Source organism: Hemitrygon akajei, chromosome 2 (assembly GCF_048418815.1).
Source record: "Hemitrygon akajei chromosome 2, sHemAka1.3, whole genome shotgun sequence".
Taxonomy (NCBI): domain Eukaryota; kingdom Metazoa; phylum Chordata; class Chondrichthyes; order Myliobatiformes; family Dasyatidae; genus Hemitrygon; species Hemitrygon akajei.
Genome location: NC_133125.1, coordinates 73,203,326 through 73,224,215, shown reverse-complemented (window position 1 = coordinate 73,224,215; position 20,890 = coordinate 73,203,326). Strand labels below are relative to the sequence as shown.

The window sequence follows — 20,890 nt, the reverse complement described above, 5'->3', positions numbered from 1 at the left end:
GGGCATGTCTGCAGAGCAGTGTTCTCTTCTGGGTGTCAGATGTTGGATTTCCAGGAGACTTCCAGCCTCCCTGATGGCCACGTTTGCACCAAGTGCATTGAGATGCAGCTCCTTGGAGACCACGTTAAGAGAGCTGGAACTGCAACTTAATGATCTTCGGCTTGTTAGGGAAAGTGAGGCGGTGATAGATAGAAGCTACAGGGATGTAGCCACCCCAAGGCTACAGGAGACAGATAAATGGGAAACACAAAGTACACTGCAGATGTTGTGGTCAAATCAACACATACGGCAAACTGGATGAACTCAGCAGGTTGGGCAGCATCCGTTGAAAGGAGCAGTCAACGTTTCGGGCCGAGGCCCTTCGTCAGGACTGAAGGAGGAGTGGGTAGGGACCCCATAAAGAAGGTGGGGGGAGGGTGGAAAGCCAATCAGAGGAAAGATCAAGGGGTGGGGGAGAGGAAGCAGGGAGGGGATGGGCAGGAGAGGTGAAGGAGGAATGTAAGGGGAAAGCACTATGGGTAGTAGAAGAAGGCAGAATCATGAGAGAGGTGAAAGGCAGCTAGAAAAGGAGACAGAGTGAAAGTGGGATGGGGGAAGGGAGAGGGAGGTAATTACCGGAAGTTGGAGAATTCGATGTTCATACCAAGTATGTATAAATACTTCCGGTAATTCCCTCCCTCTCCCTTCCCCCATCCCACTTTCACTCTGTCTCCTTTTCTAGCTGCCTTTCACCTCTCTCATGATTCTGCCTTCTTCTACTACCCATAGTGCTTTCCCCTTACATTCCTCCTTCACCTCTCCTGCCCATCCCCTCCCTGCTTCCTCTCCCCCACCCCTTGATCTTTCCTCTGATTGGTTTTCCACCCTCCCCCCACCTTCTTTATGGGGCCCCTGCCCCCTCCTCCTTCAGTCCTGCCGAAGAGTCTCGGCCCGAAACGTTGACTGCTCCTTTCAACGGATGCTGCCCAACCTGCTCAGATAAATGGGAGACTGTCAGGAGAGGGAAGGGAGAATGTCAGATAGTGGAGAACACCGCTGTGGCAATCCACTCAACAGTAAGTACTCCATCTTGGATGCAGGGTGTCGACCTACCTGGGGGAAGCCACAGAGGCTGTGCTTCTGGTACCAGTCTGGCCCTGTAGCTCACAAGGGTAGGGAACTGAAGAGCATGGCAGCTGTAATAGGGGACTCAAGTCAGAAGGACAGATAGGCAATTCTGTGGATGTGGGAAAGGAAGCACTTTGCCTCTGAGGTACCAGGGTCTGAGATGTATTGTTGCAAAACAACATATTTCACAATAAATGTCAGTGACAATAAACTTGATTCTGATTCTTTATCTAAGTTTCATTGTTCCCTTTCTTGTTGCAGGAAAATATGGAGACTCAACTTTTAAATCCTCGATGCTTTGTGGTAGATTTCAGCAAAGCTGAGGTAAGATTTATTTGTTTATCTGAGATTTTATTTACCTGTGCTCCAGATAACATTAGAATTCTAAACAAGATAAAATCTGCAGAAGCTGGAAATCAAAGCAATATGCACAAAATATTGGAGGAACTCGGCACTCAGGCAGCATCTACAGAACAGAATATAACCAAAGTTTCGAACTGAGAGCCTTCAGCACTGGAAAAAAAGAGATGGGAAGTCAAGGCTGGGACAGATAATCTCATATTCAGCAGCCTTCAGAAAGAAAACGGAATTGTCAGTGCTTATTAATAAAATTAAACAGATAGATAAAGCGTATTCAGTTAAACCTACTGAAGACCTATATAAAGAAAGGGTCGAACTTCAATCATAGTATGATTTGCTTCTGACCTTTCCCATTGAACAGCAATTTTTTAAATCTAAAAGTTTATTTTATATACATGGGGAAAAATCTGCCAAACTTTTAGCAGGTCAGTTAAAAGCTGGGATAGTCGGAAGACAGATTTTAAAAATTCGTAGACCAGATAGAACAGAAACTTTAGATCCTTATGAAATTAATAAGATATTTGTGGACTTCTATTCTAACCTTTATAAATCTGAATTCTCTGATAGCACTATTATTATGAATAGATTTTTGCAAAGGTTAAACATACCTCAAATTTCGATTCAAGATGTTGATATGTTAGATGCACCTATTAAACAAGAGGCTATAGCCAAGGCTATATCCTCTATGCAATTAGGTAAAGCTCCGGGACCTGATGGTTATACGGTAGAATTTTACAAGACTTTTCATGAAATGCTTATACCACATTTTGATCAAACGTTTACCGATTCTACATCCTCTGGGAACCTTCCTAAAACTTTTTATGAGCCACTAATTTCATTGATTCCAAAAAAAGGAAAAGACCCACTGGAATGTGTATCCTATAGACCTATTTCTTTACTGAACGTAGATTTTAAAATTCTAAGATTCTAGCAAATAGGCTTGAGAATATCTTGCCTAATGTTATCTCAAACGATCAAACAGGATTTATAAAAAATAGGTACTTGCATTTTAATATTTGAAGATTGTTAAATATCATTTATTCCCCCTCAGCCAAAGAATCTGAATGTATTGTATCTTTGGATGCAGAGAAAGCTTTTGATAGGGTGGAGTGGCTTTATCTATTTCAGGTTTTGAAGAGGTTTAATTTTGGTCCAGGATTTATTTCCTGGATTAAATTGATTTATCATGCCCCGGTAGCTGCGGTGCTAACAATCAAAAGACTCCTTATTTTAGATTATATAGAGGTACCCATCAGGGTTGTCCCCTTAGTCCTTTATTATTTAATTTGGTTTTAGAACCACTTGCTATTGCTCTTAGGGATTCTAATTCTGTGCAGGGTATTAAGAGAGGGGATAAATTACATAAGGTTTCGTTATACGCGGATGATTTATTAGTTTACGTTTCAAATAATAGGAAATCTATTCCTTTTATGTTATCTGTATTTATGGAATTTGGTATTTTTTCTGGATATAAACTTAATTTACATAAAAGTGAATTATTTCCTATAAATAATTATTCTGATTATTATGATCAAATACCTTTTAATATTGCCAAAAACCATTTTACTTACCTTGGTATCAAAATTACTAAAAATTTTAAAGATCTATATAGGTATAATTTCTCCCCTTTAGTTGAATATACTCAACAGGCGCTTTCTAAATGGTCACCTATGTCGATGTCATTGATAGGTCGAATAAATGCTATAAAAATGGTTATTCTACTGAAATTTATATATATATTCCAAGCAGTTCCCTCTTTTGTTCCAAAAACATTTTTTGATAAAATAGATTCTCTGATTTTGTCTTATGTTTGGAATAATAAAAGCTCTAGAGTGAATAAACTTCTATTGCAAAAATCAAAAAAAGACAGAGGACTAGCTTTACCAAACTTTAGATTTTATTATTGGGCAATTAATATTCATTATATTACTTTTTGGATTTATGATATAGACGACCAAGATCGCCCTTCATGGTTACATGGTTACAGTTGGAGGAAAATTCAGTAATGGGGTTTTCGTTAGCTTCTTTATTAGGAGATCCCCTTCCCTTTTTGCTCTCCAGACAAGCTCTCAACCCTATTGTTTAAACATGCTTTAAAAATTTGGTTTCAGTTTCGTAGATTTTTTGAATTAAATGATTTTCTACTTTCTAGTAATATTTATTCTAATTTCTTTTTTAAACCATCAACTTTGGATAAGGCTTTTTTAACATGGAAAATTAAGAGAATAAAAACTTTTTTAGATTTCTTTTTACAAGACTGTTTAATGCCCTTTTCACAGTTAATGGATAAATATGATATCTCTAATACACATTTTTTCAGATATTTACTGGTTAGGAATTTTTTACGTGATTTTTTTACCGAATTACCCCTTGGCCTGCTCTTTAAATTTGGCTTATGCTATTTTTCAGTTTAAACCTTTTCAAAAACGATTAATAGCTATCATTTATAAACAGTTAATGAATGCTTGCATGTCGCCTAATGATGGGGTTCAACGCATTTGGGAAGTAGAACTTCAATATTCACTTTCAGACAATCAATGGAGTAAAATCTATTATTTAGTCAATAATTCTTCCATCTGTGCACGCCATATCTTAATTCAGTTTAAGATAGTACACAGGGCCCATATGTCCAAAGATAAATTGGCGCATATTTTCCCTAATGTAAGCCCTATTTGTGACAGATGTAACGCAGAAGTAGCTACTCTAACTCATATGTTTAGGTCATGTGTAAGTTTACACATTAACTTACACATTTTTTGGAGGGATGTGTTTGGAATATTATCTAAAGTTATAGATGTGGATGTTCAACCTAATTCACTTACAGCAATTTTTGGGATTATTCCAGAGGAAGCAAGCAAAGTGTCTGCTTCCGCCCAACATGTGATAGCTTTTCCAACTTTACTGGCTCGGAGAGCTATTTTGTTACACTGGAAAGAATCTAAACCGCCTACTGTTTTTTATTGGCTCTCCTCCATTATGTCATGTCTAAGCTTGGAGAAAATTAGAAGCCGGACATTTGATACATCCTTTAATTTTGAACAAGTCTGGCGACCCTTTATTCAATATTTTCATATTATTTAATTTATTTATTTTTCTTTATTCTCTTTGGGGAAAATCCTTATCCGTGAAGGTTCGGAGATGACTGGAAGGATGTTTTTTTTTTCTCTTTTTTAAAATTTTTTATCCTTAATTGGACTGCCCAATCTTTCTTTTTTCTTTCTCTTTTTTTTTGTTTCAGTTTAGTTAGTGGGTTTTTTTTCCTTTATCAAATAAAATTTCCAATTTTTCTTTATGATTGCTATGAGTTGTGGTTTCTTTTTGACCATTGTATATATAACAGCATAATATTTTACCTATTTAATTTTGACATTATATACTTTCTGTTTTTATTATTGCTGTTTATATGTCTTTTATATTATCTGTTTGCTAAACTCCTCCTCTGATTTGTATATTCTTTATTTGAAAATCAATAAAAAGATTGAAAAATAAAATGAAATGAAATGGAAGTCAAGGCTGATTTATACTTGTACGTCGCATCTACGCCTTAGGTACCATGTACCCTCGCCGTAGAGTGACGTGCACCTCCCCAAAAAAGTAACTCACGTGTCGCGATGACGCAGACCGCAACAACTGTGATTGGTCTGCTTGGTAGCATTGCATTTCCTCCTATGCATTTCTGGTTGCTTCTTCTCCGCCATGTCTGTACACCGATGTGAAATAGATGAACCAAATCGTCAAATCTACCTGCCGACATGCAAAAATGTTTGAAATGCATTTCTTCGTCCATTCAACACAGTGGCATAGAAACCCCACCGCCAACTAGCATTTTGGCGCACAACAACGCATGCTCGCTATGGCGTAGAGCCTACACAGAAGTGAAATTCAGGCCTACGGCGTAGCCCATGCTCACAAGTATAAATCAGTCTTCAGAGTAAATTGTTGGCGGTAGGAAGGTAAAAGTGGAAGGTGGTAGGTGAAAGTGGGAGAGGGGGTGGGGTGAAGTAAAGAACTGGGAAGTCGACTGGTGAAAGTGATAAAGCGCTGGAGAAAGGGGAATTTGATAGGAGAGGACAGATGGCTATGGGAGAAAGGGAAGGGGGAGGAGAACCAGAGCGAGGTGATGAGCAGGTAAAGAGATAAGGCAAGAAAGGGAAATGAGAATGGTCAAGTGGGGGGGGGAAGGGGGGGGCTTTCACCGAAAGTTTGAGAAATCGAACTTGCCATAAGGTTGCAGGGTACCTACATTGAGTACAAGGTCTCAGAAACAAACCAGGTAAATTTCAAGACAGGGTGTAAGTTGGAGGTAAACTAGATAAAGTTGACAATTAAAGTTGATTAAAGCTCAGCCTGGATGCAGGAAGCAGCACCAATGTAGTTGTTGATGTAGCATAGGAAAGTTGAGGAGTGATAACATTGTAGGCTTGGATCATAGACTGTTTTACGTAGCCAACAAAATCACAGGCATAACTGGGACCCATACGAGTGCCCATGTCTACACCTTTTGTTTGAAGGAAGTGGGAGGAGCCAAAGGAGAGATTATTGAAAGTGAAGACATGTTCTGCCAGACAGTGGAGAGTGGTGGTGAAGGGGACTGGTTGGGTCTGGCGTCCAAATGAAGCAGAGAGCTGTGAGGCCTTTCTGATGGTTGATGGATTTATATAGGGACTGGACATGCAGAGCGAAAATGAGACAACCAGGACCAGGGAACTTGAAGTAATTAAAAAGATCAAGAGCGTGTGAAGTGTAATGGCTGTAAGTAGGAGGGCACTGAACAAGGTGGAGGGTCCTTACCAAAAAAGTTGGCATAGAGACAGGTGGTGGATGAAGAGCTCAGTGTCATGGCGGGCACGGAACTCACTGAAGCATGGGTGCAGAGGGACATTAGAATTTTGATAGACTGACTAAAACGTGTTGAAATTCTGACAGAGCTAATGATTGATTATGAGGGAAGAGCTTATTGAATATGATGCATGCACCAGCTAACTGTAGTCACACGTTAGCTGTGATTAAAAGAGAGTTATTTCCAAATTGAACACTTCCAAATGAACAATCAAGGCCATAATGAAAGATCTGATTTTCAAATATGTTCAAATGTTACTCCTTCTAAAAGTCCACTAAAATAGAATGATACAACTTAGTAACAGGCCCTTTGCCCATGATATTCTCCCAAACTGATTAAAATATTCTGCTTTGCCAGCACGAGGTCCGTAACCCTGCATTCTTTGTATTTTCATATGTTAATATAAGAACCCTTTAAGTACCTCTATCATATCTGTTGTGCTTTGTAACACCAGAAACATAAAATTAATTGGAGGAAAAATGCTGGGCTGCGGATAACTTGTGTACATTTTGTTTGTACTTTAGTGGGGTATGTACTTATGACATGGTAGTATAATGACATATACCATTCTTATGTTTTTACATATAATATTTAAGCAACAAATGATCCTTAATCAAACTCTATTTACAAAACTACTCAAATATCGCTAAAAAATTAAATACACAAGACTCCTCCCCCTCTCCCCCTCCCCTCTCCCTCTCTCCTCTCTTGCCCCTCTGTCTCCCCCTCTCTTCCCCCACTATACAACTACATTATAGACATCCACTACATCGTAAATTTTAAATGGTCCCATTCATGCCTAAAGATTTAATTGCAGTGGAGGATTTCTTACTCTTTGGTATAACATCTTTCCTGGCAAGGGGGTTCATTCTACTTTGGCAAGAGAGACTTGTGGCTGTAAAACAATCTCAGGTTCTGGGGCCTCCATGGTGATTTCAGGAGTCGACTGTGGGATTGCAGGAAGTGGTTCTGACAGCTCTGGATAGCTCTCTTCTTTAAAAATTGACTGTGCACTCCTCTACTGATTGATGTGCTGTCTCCAGATGATGTCAGGCACAGTCTCTGCTGTGAAGTACCCACTTTTCAAGTACCCACTTCTGATCACATCCGTAGTCCCTCAGCAGCACTGCTTGTCCAGGAATAAAACATCAAACTTCTTGTTTGAGGACCCCTGAATTTGCCTCAGCATGCTGCTTTTGAGATTGGTTTTGAGGAGATACAAGTGTGAACAGGGAACAATCCAGAAACAGTATAGCTGCTGAGTTGCTGGTTGTGCAGTGCACTGCATTGTGATGTGCAAGGAGGAAGTTGATGAGCTTCTGATTCAATGTTAGTCTAATGTGTAACAGTGAGAATAGGGCATGCTTTGGCTGCTGGAAGTCCTTCAGAATGGACGCTGTCATTTTGAGACATCGCTTCTTGAAGATTTTCTGGGTGCTTTGTAGGCTAGTACACAAGATGGCGCCAACTAAGTTTACAACCTTTTCAGCTTCTTTCAGTCCTGTGTAGTCTCCCCCCCCAACCCCCATACCAGACAGTGATGCAGCCTGACAGAATGCTGTCCACAGTACATCTGCAGAGATCTGTGAGTGTATTTGTTGACATACCAAATCTCTTCAAACTGTGAATGAAGTACGTAGTTGCTGTCTTGCCTTCTTTATAACTGCATTGATATGTTGGGATCAGGTTAGGGTAATGAGGGTAAACTCTCTCCCATACAAGTACTGGTTGAAACATTTTACACCCCGAACCAAACTCAAGGCCTCTCTGCCAATCTGTGCGTAATTTTTCTTTGCAACAGTAAGGGAATGGGGTGTGGGAAAGGCTCTGGGGTATTCACTTCAATCACTCATAACATGTGACATGACTGCACCTATACCATATGGCGAGGTGTCATAGGCTAGCTTCACTGGACCATGTGAATCATAAAGTGTGAGTGGAGTCTGGCATCACTAACTTCTTAACCTTTTGGAAAGCCACTTCATGATGCTTTGTCCATTGCTATTTTTTCCTGGCAGGAATCTGTTAAATTAATTGACAAATCCTCAAAAGGCCGCAACTGTAACATGTGTTTTGGCCTTGGGGCATCAACCATTGCTTGAATTTTCTCACCACACTTTTGTAATGCTCATGCATCAACAGGGTGACCACAGTAAGTGATTCTTGCTTTAAAGCATATATGTCAAACTCAAGGCCCGCGGTGGAATTATCTTTGGCCCGCGAGATAATATCTAATTACTATTAAAGCTGGCCCCAGTAATCGAAGTGCCTATGGCGTATGATATGGCTAATGCTGAGTTTATTCAGGTACCAGGTTTTCAGGGTTTTTAGTGTTTATTCGGCAGTCTTGCTCGGCAGTCTTCTTCATAAGAAACGGAATTTGTAAAGTGAAACACTTTGTAGTTATAGCAGAGACTGAGACACATGAGAGCAGGCTGAAAAAACGGAGGCAACGAAAGCTGCGTTCGCACGCGTCCGACTGATCTGGCCCGCATGAAGCTGCATTTTGCTCAATCCGGCCCGTGACCTAAAATGAGTTTGACACCCCTGCTTTAAAGGGTTCACATTAGTTGTGTCCCTGATAAAGTAGTGAGCTAGATCGCTTGGTGGCTGAAGGAATTTGTTCCAAAGGGCAATGCCATAATCTTCTAATCTTAACACTGTTGAATTTGGTTTTGAAGATGTTTCTTGTTATCCTTACTGGTAACAATGATGTCATCCAGGTAACAATAAGTGCCTGGGTAGTTTTGCAGCACTTAGTACATAGCTTTCTACCAGAGTGTACATGCAGAAGCTTTTCCAAAAATGATCCTATTATAGCGATAACTCCCTCTGTTGAGTGTTTATGGTGAGAAAGACTGTGGATTCCTGTTTCCATCTGCAGGTAGGCCTCAGCTGAGTCCACTTTACTGAAGTATTTTCTACCAGAAAGGTTTACAAATTATCCTCTATCCTGGGCAGGGGTGTTGATGGTGACTTTAAAATCACCACAGATCCTGACAGACCTGTTCTTGGCTACTGGGACCATTGGCATTGCCTATGGGCTGCAGTCAACATTGGAATAAATTCCTTCAGCCACCAAGCGATCTAGCTCACTAGCTACTTTATCAGGGGTGGTCTCAGGAACTGGACAAGTTTTGTAAAATTTGGGTGTGGCATTTTCATTTAACACTATTTTACCCTTGTTATATTTGAGTTTTCCAGTACCATCCTTAAACACTGCTGTGGCATCATCCTTTACCTTTCTTAATTTGCTTCCTGTTGACTCTGTTGGAAGGGATGTGGCATCCAAATCAATCTCCAATCAAGATGTTGTTGTCTCAGGCAATCACATCCCCTTAATGTTGGCCCTCAAGTTTTATCACATACAAGCCCAGTGTAGCTTGTTGGTTGTTGTATTTCACTGTTAAGAATGTCATTTCCTCAGGATTTAACTTTTCTCCAGTCTTTCTTAGCTGGATATATACAGGCTTCAGTTCAATATCTTTAAAATGCCATTCCAATTTATTTTGTGGAATGACTAAAACAGCTGAGCCAATGTCCAATTCCATTTTGATTAATTTGCTGTTCACTTCTGGTGTAAGCCTTATTGCTTTTTTATTGTTAGTTTTCACATTGTTAATCTCAAGGGTACCCAGTCCTGTGTCATTCTCATCGTTATCAGAAACTTCATCAACAGTGTTGCAGATTTGGTGCTTTTTTTTTTAAACTGCAACTCTCTTCATTTTTGTCTGCCCAACATGCTCCCTGTCTGTGTCCTACTTTGTTGCATTTTCTGCAATTTTGCCTTTAAACCTGTATTGTTCTGGTGCACATGAACCCCTGCCACAATGGTAACACAATTTGTTCTGCCATGCAGGTTTCTGTTTTGTTCACACTCACATTCATTCCCGACTGCAACTCAATTGCATCTCTATATGCTGCTTCCATTAATACTGTGATTTGAACTGCTCTTTTAATTGTAAGTTCTGCTTCAGTTAGGAATTAATTTTTTAATGTTGTCTTGTAAGATTCCACAATCTTGGCCAACTTTCAGTGCGTCATTAAATCAATTACTGATTGGCAAAGCTCACTCAATCTCTTCAATTCAGCCACATAAGCTCAAATGTACTCACCTTGTTTTTGATTCTGCTTATGCAACCTAAAGCAACCTGTAAGCAATGTTTGTTTTGGTTCTGAATGTTCTTGTATTACTTTCACGATATAAGCAAAGCTCATTTTAAGGGATTTGGTTAAAGCAGTCAAACTTCTAAACAAGTAAACACAAAATACACTGCAGATGCTATGGTCAAATCAACACGTACAACAAAGTGTATGCTTTTCCACCTCTTACACTCAGCAAAGCTGGTACTCATTTATCATAGGTTATTTTATTTGCTTCAAACTGTTGCTCAGTTAATTCAGTATACATGAGCCAGTTATCTTTTGTGCAGTCGAACATGTCTATCTTTCCACTGTAACCAACCATTTCTGCTTTTGTAAAATGTATTATTATCACACAGTACTCACTGATTTTGAACCTGTGAATTTCATTTGTTTTCTGCCTTTTTAAAACTTGACCATTTCTCTCCTCCTCTTCTGAAGAAAGTTTGCTGTGCTTTTTTTTAAACTCTAACTTCTTGCTGCACATCAACAGATAGGTAGGCATATTGGGTTTGTTTTAAAATTTACTTGTTGCTACTGTTACGTTTTGTAACTCCAATGACATGAAGCTAATTGAAAGATTGCACAGAGCTGGGATAACTTGCGTGCATTTAGCTTTTTACTTTCAGTAAGGCGTGCACTTCTGACGTGGCAGTGTAATAATGTATGCCATTCACGTACTTTAATATATAACCTCTAATGAACTATGTAAGCAACAAAGAATACTTAATCAAACAATACATTTACAACTGAAACACTCTGATTCTGACGACTGCGTAAGTCTAGAGAAGACAATCTCTGACCTTGCCAAACGTGTGAGATTGAGGTGTAAGCCCACCCAGAAACCCCCTTTTTATGTGGATGCTGCGTGATTTATTCCCCTGTTAAAAATCAATACCATGAAATGACAGACAGTACACTGCATACAATTAAACGATTTAGCTTTATAATTCTTAATTTGATTAAAGGGTTAATAAAGAAAAAGCAAAAATAAAGGGCCTATTTTAATGTAACAGTCTAATGTGCACAAGTTGAAGCTCACTGTTACTCCTTCGATTTCCCGGGCCTTTGTCGGATCATGGCCCTGCACCAGGTCAAGACCTACGACCTCTTCTGTCCAGCATCTTCTCCTTTTATCTCCCGCCGCACCAAAAAATCCTGCTCATGCACTGGTGTCAGGCATGCAACACGAGAAACACGGTCTCTTCATTGGACGGCTCACGTTCCAAAGCCCCCGTTATCTTTAACCATAACCCAAACACTACTTCTACAGAAAGACCATTACATTAGCAGTGAAACCTTTCCTAAGGTGTTACACAATATTACTCAAATATTACTGAAATATTAGATACACAACAGTATCTGTTTCCACACCACACCTGGAACCCACAACTCAGTGTATTTAAATAAAGTTTGTGTGCATATCTCCTTTGATCTTTGATTTCTTACCGTAAATGTATGCTCTCTAATGGTAGACATTTAGACCCTGGAGTTAAAATATATCAATTGTCTATCTATACCTCTTATAATTTTATAGACTTACCTCAACCTCTGCCACTCCTCTCCTTAAATTATTTGCCATCTGATCCTGCATCTTTGTAAACTTCTGTACCTTCTACAAGCCTCCACATCCGATTTATAATGGTGTGAGAATACTCCAGGTGCAGCCTCACCAAAATTTGATAAAGCTGCTTTTAACCATCTTTATCTATGGCGCATTTTTCCCTCTGGAGTTAGTCATATTATGTTATGGATGCTGAATAATTTACCACAAATCGCATTTTTCATTTTGAGTGACAGCAAACTCTAACAATGGAGAATTTCATGTCTGCATCATGGCCAGTTTTCCTCAAGGTGTTCTTGTTGAAATCAGAATAAGACCTTTTTTCTTGCTGAGACAAATAGTGGCATTCCTTGTACTTCAAACTCTGCTGCAATAAACTCACAAATCCTTCCTTTTGTATTTATAGAATGTAGCAGCACCAGTTGACAAAGTGAAGAAGGTGTTTTGCTCACATGGCTTTCTTCTGTTGGACATTCATAAAGAGCTGGGGCATCATTTTACAGTTGTGGAAGATGTTGATGAGTGTGTATCTGAATATTGTTTGCAGTGCTGGTTACGTAGCTGTAGGAAGGCTGTTGTTAATTGAGAATGAGTGCAGAAAAGATTCTCAAGAATGTTGCCTGGTCTGGAGGACCTAAGTTATAAGGGAGACTGGATAGGCTGGTCTATTTTCCCTACAGCATAGAAGACTGAAGGGTGATTTTATAATAGTAGATAAATTCATGAAGGGAATAGATAAGGTGAATGACTAGAGTTTTTTCCAAGTTCGGTGAGGTAACCAAAGGGCATGAATTTAAGGTGAGAGGAGACAAATTTAAAGGGGACTTAAGGAGCCAGAGGATAGTAGCTTTCTGGGAAAATGTTGGTGGCAGGTACAGTTCCAAATTTTAAAAGGCATTTGGTCATGTGCATGAATGGAAAGGGTTTAGAGAAATATGGGGCAAACACAGGCAAGTAGGACTAGCTCAAGTATGGACAAATTGGGCTGAAGGGCTGATTTTAAAGTTGTACAATTTTTTGGCACTATCACTCCATGACATTGACAACAAAGGAACTGGTGGGGCTGAGAGATGCTCAGAGCCAAGTACCTGGTCCTAAGCAGTTTGTCTGGAATATATAGCTTGTTAGTTCTTCTAAAAGAATGAGTTCAAAGTCTTTGAATTAATTAATTTGATCCATTTTTGTTATTTATTTATTTTATTATTTGGAGATAGAATATGGAACAGGCCTTTCTGGCCCAATGAGCCAAACAGCCCAGCTACCCACCCACCAAACTATCTCACTCATGCACACCTCCTCATTGCTATCTGAGATTTCAGCAACAACAATGGTATAATGTATGCATTTACTTGATCATGCTGTACTTGGCTACACAGTCGTGCATGTAGGATAGTGGTCCCCAACTACCGGGCCGCGAGGAAACAATATGAGTCAGCTGCACCTTTCCTCATTCCCTGTCACACCCACGGTTGAACTTGAACGCATGCAAGGTCATTATGCACGGGAGGTCGCCTAAACACTGATACCCTTGTGCCGAGGATCACTGGTTGGCATCAGGTAACCAGCTGCCTTGCGCGGCCGGCGAGAAGTGCCGATGCTATTGGCCTGGAGTGCGGACAGATGGGTGCTGCCTCTAAACCTGTTTAGCACACCGAATGTTCGTGGGGAACCCGGTGCTAAAATATTCGCAGATGACCTAATTCGGGCTCAGGGTTTCGTAAGTAGCAGAGCAGCTTCCTCGCTGTGATCTCCTGAAAGTGATCCTTTGAGCCAAACTTTTGTCAGCCTATAAATCCTACCTACCTACATACAAGGGGGGAGTGGGCACGCGCCCTGTCGCTCTCCTCGCTCGGTCGGTCGCTTTCTCCGGACTGCGACCACCGCAGCCCTGGTACGGGGACCTCTGGCCCTTACCTTGTCCTCTCACTGGTGTGTTGTAATGATTTTATATGTTCATACGAGGAAAATATGCGCTGTGTATTTAATATCCAAACGTTACTTAAAATGTTATGATGCTATTGACTTATAAGTGAGTTATAATTGACTTATCACTATGTTCATGCGAGGAAAATATGTGCTGAGTGTTTAATATTAAATTTGTTAGGTAAAGCCTTTTAGAAACAAAATTGAGTGTATTAGCCACTTATTAGTGACTTATAGTTGACTTATCACCTATATTCCGGTCGATATTAACACCCACACCGCCCGCCCTCCCCAGCTGGTCTGCAAAAATATTGTCAATATTAAACTGGTCCGCGGTGCAAACAAGGATGGTGACCCCTGATGTAGAGAAGTTGAGCAGTGGGCTAAGCATGCATCCTTGACGTGCAGTTTTTTTGAGATTATTAAAGGGGACAGCACTGTCCATCTGGAATAGAATTTCAAGCTACCTAACTAGAATTCTAATGATATAGTGAGCATTAGAGGTCAGCATAGTTAAACCAGATAGCACCAGATCCTTGGGTTCAATCCTGACCTGAGGTTCTGTCTTTGTGTAATTTGCAGGCTTGTCCTGTGACTGCCTGGATTTTACCCACTCCTATGATTCTCTCCCATTTTGCAAAAAAGTACAGATTGGTGGGTTAAATGGCCATTATGGATTGCCCTTTTTGTCTAAGTGAATGGTGGCATCTGGGAGAGGTTGATGAATTGTGTGGGAAATTAGAACAATAGGAGAATGTCAGATCTGTATAAATTCACCATGGACATAGTGGCCCAAGGGACCGGTTTCCATTCTGTATCTTTCTATGTTGCTGAGCAGAACAAAATGCTTTACAGGTACCGAACTACACAGAGTGGTGGTTGTGTGGAAAGCACTGCTAAGAGTGGGGGGAGAGGCAGATCTTGGATAAGCACATGAATGGTAGAAAAAGTTGTAGGAGGGAATGGTTAGATTGATCTTAGAATAGGTTAAACGGTCGACACAACATTGTGGGCTGATGGGCCTGTACTGTGCTGTAAAGTTCTATGGAATGTGGTCACTGTTATAATTTAGGAATAAAAACACAAAATTTCTGCACAGCAAGCTTCAACAAAAAGGCATTGAGATAATTGTCCCATTAATCTGGTTTAATAATGTTGGTTGAAAAATAAATATTCGCCAGGACTCCGGGGTAATCTTTCCAAGACTTCCTTAAATATATTATGTAATCCTTTAAGACCATAAGATATAGGAGCAGAATTAAACAATTTGGCCCATTGGTCTGCTTCACCATTTTATCTTGGCTTACTCATTTACCTTCTCAGCCCCAGTCTCCTACCTGTTCCCTATATCCCTTCATTTCCTGACCAATCAAGAATCTGTCAACCACTGCTTTAAATATATGTAAAGAAATGGCCTCCACAGCCGCCTGTGGCAATGAATTCCACAGATTCACCTCTCTTTAGCTAAAGAAATTCCTCCTCATCTCCATTCTTAAAGGACACCCCCTTTATTCTGAAGCTGTTTCTGGTCCTAGACTCTCCCAGCGTCGGAAACCTCCTCTCCACATCTACTCTATTGAGGCCTTTCAACATCAATATATTTCACTGAAGTCACCCCTCTGTCTTCTGAATTCCAGTGAATACAGGCCAAGAGCCATCAAACGATCTTCATATGACAAGCCTCAGCCTAAGAGTCATGGTCATAGAAAAGTACAGCACAGAAACAGGCCCTTTGGCCCATTGTGTCCATGCTAAATCATTTATGCTACCTACTCCCATCAACTTGCACTGGGACTGTAGCCCTACGTACCCCTACCATCCATGTACCAATCCAAACTTCTCTTAAACATTGAAATCAAGCTTGCACATACCACTTGTGCTGGCAACTCCTTTCACACTCTCACGACAGCCTTTGTGCAGTTCCCCTTAAACTTTTAGTAAACACAAAGTACACTGCAGATGCTGTGGTCAAATCAACACGTACAAACAAGCTGAATGAACTCAGCAGGTCGTGCAACATCCGTTGAAAGGAGCTGTCAACATTTCGGGCCGAGACCCTTCGTCAGGACCCTTAAACTTTTCACCTTTCACCCTTAATCAGTGGAAAAAGCCTGCTTGAATTTACCCTATCTGTGCCACTCATAGTTTTAAACCTCCATCAAATCTCCTTAATCTTTTAAGTTCCAAAGAATAAAGTCCTAACTTCTTCAATCTTTCCATATACAGTAACTCAGGCCCTCCAGACCTGGCAAAGTTCTGGTAAATTTTCTCTGTACTCTTCAACATTATTTACATCTTTCCTGTAGGTAGGTGACCAAAACTGCACACAGTACTCCAGGTTAGACCTCACCATTGTTATATACAACTTCAGCATAACATTGCACCTCCTGTACTGAATACTTTGAAGGCCAATGTACCAAAATCTTTCTTTATAATCCTTTCAATGAATTGAGGACCTGTATTCCCAGATCCCTTTGTTCTACCACACTGCCCTACCGTTTTTGTGTAAGTCTTGCCATGTGCAGTACTCATACTTGTCTGCATTAAGTTCCGTCTGGCATTTTTCAGCCATTTTTCCAGCTGGTCCAGATCTCGGTGCAAGCCACGATCATCTTCCTCACAGTCCAGTACACCTTAATCTTGGTGTCATCCACAACTTTGCTAATCCAGTTAACCATGTTATCATCTAGATCGTTGATATAGATGATGAACATCAACGGACCCAGCACTGATCTCTGCGGTACTCCACTAGTTACAGACCCTCATTCAGAGAGGCAACCATCTACTACCACTCTCTGGCTTCTCCCACAAAGCCAATACCTAATCCAATTTATTATCTCATCATCTTGACCAATCTCCTATGTGGGATCTTGTCAAATACCTTGCTAAAGTCCATGCAGACAACATACACTGCCTCGCCTTCATCAACTTTCCTGGTAACTTCCTCAAAAAACTCTATATGATTGGTTAGACACAACGTAACATGCACAAAGCCATGCTGACAATCCCTAATCAGTCCATGTCTATCCAAATAATTATATATCCAGTTCCTTAGAATACCTTCCAATAACTTACCCACTACTAATGTCAGGCTCATATGCCTATAATTTCCTAGCCTTTTTTAAATAGCAGAACAGCATTAGCTATCCTCCAATCTCCTGTCACTAAGGATAACTTAAATATCTCAGCTAAGGCCCTGGCAATTTCTGCACTTGCTACCTGCACTTGTTTCCTGCAGGGTCTGAAAGAACACCTTGTTAAGCTCTGGCTATTTATCCCCCCCCCCCAATTTTCCTCAAGACAGCAAACACCGCCTGTGAACTGTATTGCGTCCATGACGTTGATGCTGTTTTGCCTTACTTCTATAGTCTCTGTACCTGTCTCCTGAGTAAATACAGGTGCAAAAAATCCATTTGACATCTCTCCCACCTTTTTTGGATCTACGCATGGATTATTATTCTGATCATCTAGAGGACCAATTTTATCTCTTGCAATCCCTTTGCTCTGAACATATCTGTAGAATTCCTTATGATTCTCCTTCACCTTGTCTTTTAAGGCAACCTCATGCCTTTTAGCTATTCAATTTCTCTCTTAAATGCTCTCTTGCATTTCTTGTATTCCATAAGCACTTCATTTGTTCCTACCTGCCTATACCTGCTACGCATCTAATTTTTATTCATCAACCAGGGCCTCAATATCTCTTGAAAGCCGAAGTTCCCTAAACCCCTCTATTCTGAAAGGCACATACAAGTTTTATACTCTCAAAATTTCACTTTTGAAAGCCTCCCACTTACCAACTACAGCTTTGCCAGAATACAAACTGTTCCAATCCACAGTTGCAAGATCCTTTTGAATGCCATCAAAACAGTTTTTTTGTCCAAATTAGAATTTGAAACATTGTAATCAAGCAGCACACACAAAATGCTGGAGGAACTCAGCTGGTCAGGCAGCCAGGTAGCATTGTAATCAAAGTGTTCTACACACACTTCGCTCACCTACCCTGTCTGATTTCCTAATAGGAGATCAAGTATTGTGCACTCTCTTGATGGGACTTCTATGTACTGATTAAGGACATAAACTTTCCTGAACGCTTCTGACAAACTCTGTCCCATCTAGAGCTTTTACAGTATGGGAGTCCCAGTCAATATATGCAAGTTAAAATCACCTACCATAACAACCTTATGTTTCATTAATCAGTCTGCGATCTCTCATCAAACGTGTTCCTCTAAGCTCCTCGAACTTTTGGGCGGTCTGTAATGTAGCCTTATTAGCATGGTCATACCTTTCTTTTAACTCAGTTCCACCCATAACGCCTGACCGGGTGAGTTCTCCAGTCTGTCCTGCCTGAGCACTGCCATGACATTTCCCTTGACAGCATAAGAAGGGAAATGTCTTTTTTAGTTTGCACCACTTATTCAATACTACTCTGAATTATTGATGTAGAGTCAAGTAATAGAGCACAGAAGTAGGCCATTTGGCCCAATGTCAATGTGTCTACAAAAACTAGCCTTATTTGCCCACATTTGAGCTCCAGCCCTTTAAATCTTTCGTATGTATAAAGTTATCGAAAAGTTTTCTAAGGGACATTGTTGTCCTTTCTCCAGCAGCTCATGCTCTAAATGTTTCACCCCATGTGAAAAAATTACACCTCAGGTCTCTTTTAAATGTTTGCCCTCTTACCTAAAACCTGTGCCCTGTAGTGCATCATTCTCCAACCCTGGGGAAATCTGTGTGTTCAACTTATCTATGCCACTCATGATTTTTATAAACCTCTATTTAAGGTAAAAGAAGCAGCATGTCTCGTGGAATTGCATGTTTTCCCAAGACTTGGGCAGCTGTGGTGCTGTCACAATGCTAATAAAGGGAGCTGCTCACAATTGCTGTCTCCTCCCATTTAGCTTCTGAATCAGAGCAGTCCTACAATAAGCACCTTATCTCCATCCTAGCAAGAAATTAGTTAGGTTTAATTTAACAATACAGTATTTGCCACTTCAGTGTTAGAGTATTTGGTCTTATTTCCCCAACCCCTCCCCAACAGTTGTACCATTGAGAGGTTATATTCAAACTGTAGAAAATTAGATGATCTGAGTTTGAATTGTGTATGACGTGGACCAATTTCACCCCAAATTTTCTCACATATGATACAGAATAGATTTTCAGCTTTTCATTGCACCTGTGCATAAATGTACTTGTGCATGTGACAATAAACTCAACTATTACTTTGTCTTTAATCATACCTCTTTTTTTAACAGGCACCCCTGCAGATTCATACAGCAATGCTGGCTTTGGATAGATTTCAGGAGCAACACAAACATCTGCCAAACATAGGGTAACTATTTGTGCATCACTTTGCAAGGATAAAGGTAGAAATATTAATAATGTGACCAGAAATGAGTGCATTGCATTCATGAAAGGGCTTTTCAGTAATAACAGGCTTGAGTGCATCACTAAAGCTGAATATTTGTGTAAAATCACCACTTCACTTGAAAGTGACACGAGGTTGCTAGAGGCTTGATAATTTATAATACAATGTTGAATATACTGTTTGATAGTTAAATGCTTGAAATTTATTTTCAAACGTTTGTAGGAAAGACTATAGGCTGTATTACAGGGGCTTCAATCACAGGGACAAGAATCTGCACTGCAAGGAAGCACAGTGACACAACAGAGAGTACTACTGTTACGTAGTTACACTGAGCCTGGCTTGATCTACACCTTGAATGCACTCTGTGCACAGTTTGCATGTTCTGTCTGTGGCTGTGTGAATTTCTTCCACCTACAAAAAGTGCTGGCAAATTAATTAGCAGCTCTACATTGCTTTATTGTAGGTAGCAAAAGATTCAGGAGGTGGGGAAGAGAGAATATGAGGAATTGAATTGGGAAATGGAACTGATGAGAATACTGTGGGAGCTGTATGGGATTTGCTGGACTTGATAATGAATATGTGACTTAACTGAATAGAAAAGAAGGAAGTAATATTGGGGGTAAGGTTAACAAAGCCGAAGGAGTTGGGATAGCTGAATAGATTGATAGATACAGAAATATTTTTGCGAATACAGTCGCGCCTCCTTATCCGCGAGTTCCGCATGCGCAAATTCAAACAACCACGAATTGAAAAAACCCGGAAGTGCTCTTTCAGCACTTGTTGTTTGAGCATTGTTCGTCTTGCGTCTCATTCATTCAGTACTTCGTTCTTGTTAAAAAATGGCTCCTAAAGAGCAATTAAGTGGACAAAGTAATTCCTCAAAGGCTAAGTGCTATCTCTCGCCGAGAAAGTAGAAATATTAGATCCTTTGAAAAGTGACATGTTGCATTCCGAAGTGGGCCGTAATGGAACATTCGCACAATAAAGCAGAAAGAAGCTGAAATCTGTGTAAGTGTTTTTGCTGCCCCTACAATGGCAAAAATGGTCTCTCTGGTTCGTGATAAAGTGCTTGCGAAGACTGAGAAAGCATTAAGTGTGTGGCTAGAGGACATGTCACAGAAGCATATGGCTGTGGATGGCCAAATTATACGTGAAAAAGTTCTTAGTCTCTATGAGCACTACTGTGACGGGGTTGATGAGAGCGAGAAAAAAGAGTTTAAGGCTAGTAAGGGTAGTTTGTTCGCTGCTTGTGTTGTGAGCGAGAGGAATATGTAGTTTTTTTCTTGTCAATATTCCGTAAACATTACTAGTTACATAGCATTTACAAACCCCATTTCCAGAAAAGTTGGGATATTTTCCAAAATGCAATAAAAACAAAAATCTGTGGTATGTTAATTCACACGAACCTTTATTTAACTGACAAAAGTACAAAGAAAAGATTTTCAATAGTTTTACTGACCAACTTAATTGTATTTTGTAAATATACACAAATTTAGAATTTGATGGCTGCCACACACTCAACAAAAGTTGGGACAGAGGCATGTTTACCATTGTGTTACATCACCTTTCCTTTTAATAACACTTTTTA

General features: G+C 40.1%; 1 protein-coding gene across 6 annotated transcripts in view; it reads left to right on the top strand.

The window, feature by feature from the left end:
- Window positions 1-20,890, top strand: part of uba6 (ubiquitin like modifier activating enzyme 6) — a 329,252-nt gene that overhangs the window by 97,494 nt on the left and 210,868 nt on the right. For all 6 annotated transcript variants that reach the window (XM_073024872.1, XM_073024863.1, XM_073024889.1 and 3 more), the window contains 2 exons: window positions 1,369-1,431; window positions 19,190-19,266. In XM_073024872.1, the coding sequence (XP_072880973.1) occupies window positions 1,369-1,431; window positions 19,190-19,266 (140 nt within the window). The remainder of the gene's footprint in view (window positions 1-1,368; window positions 1,432-19,189; window positions 19,267-20,890) is intronic.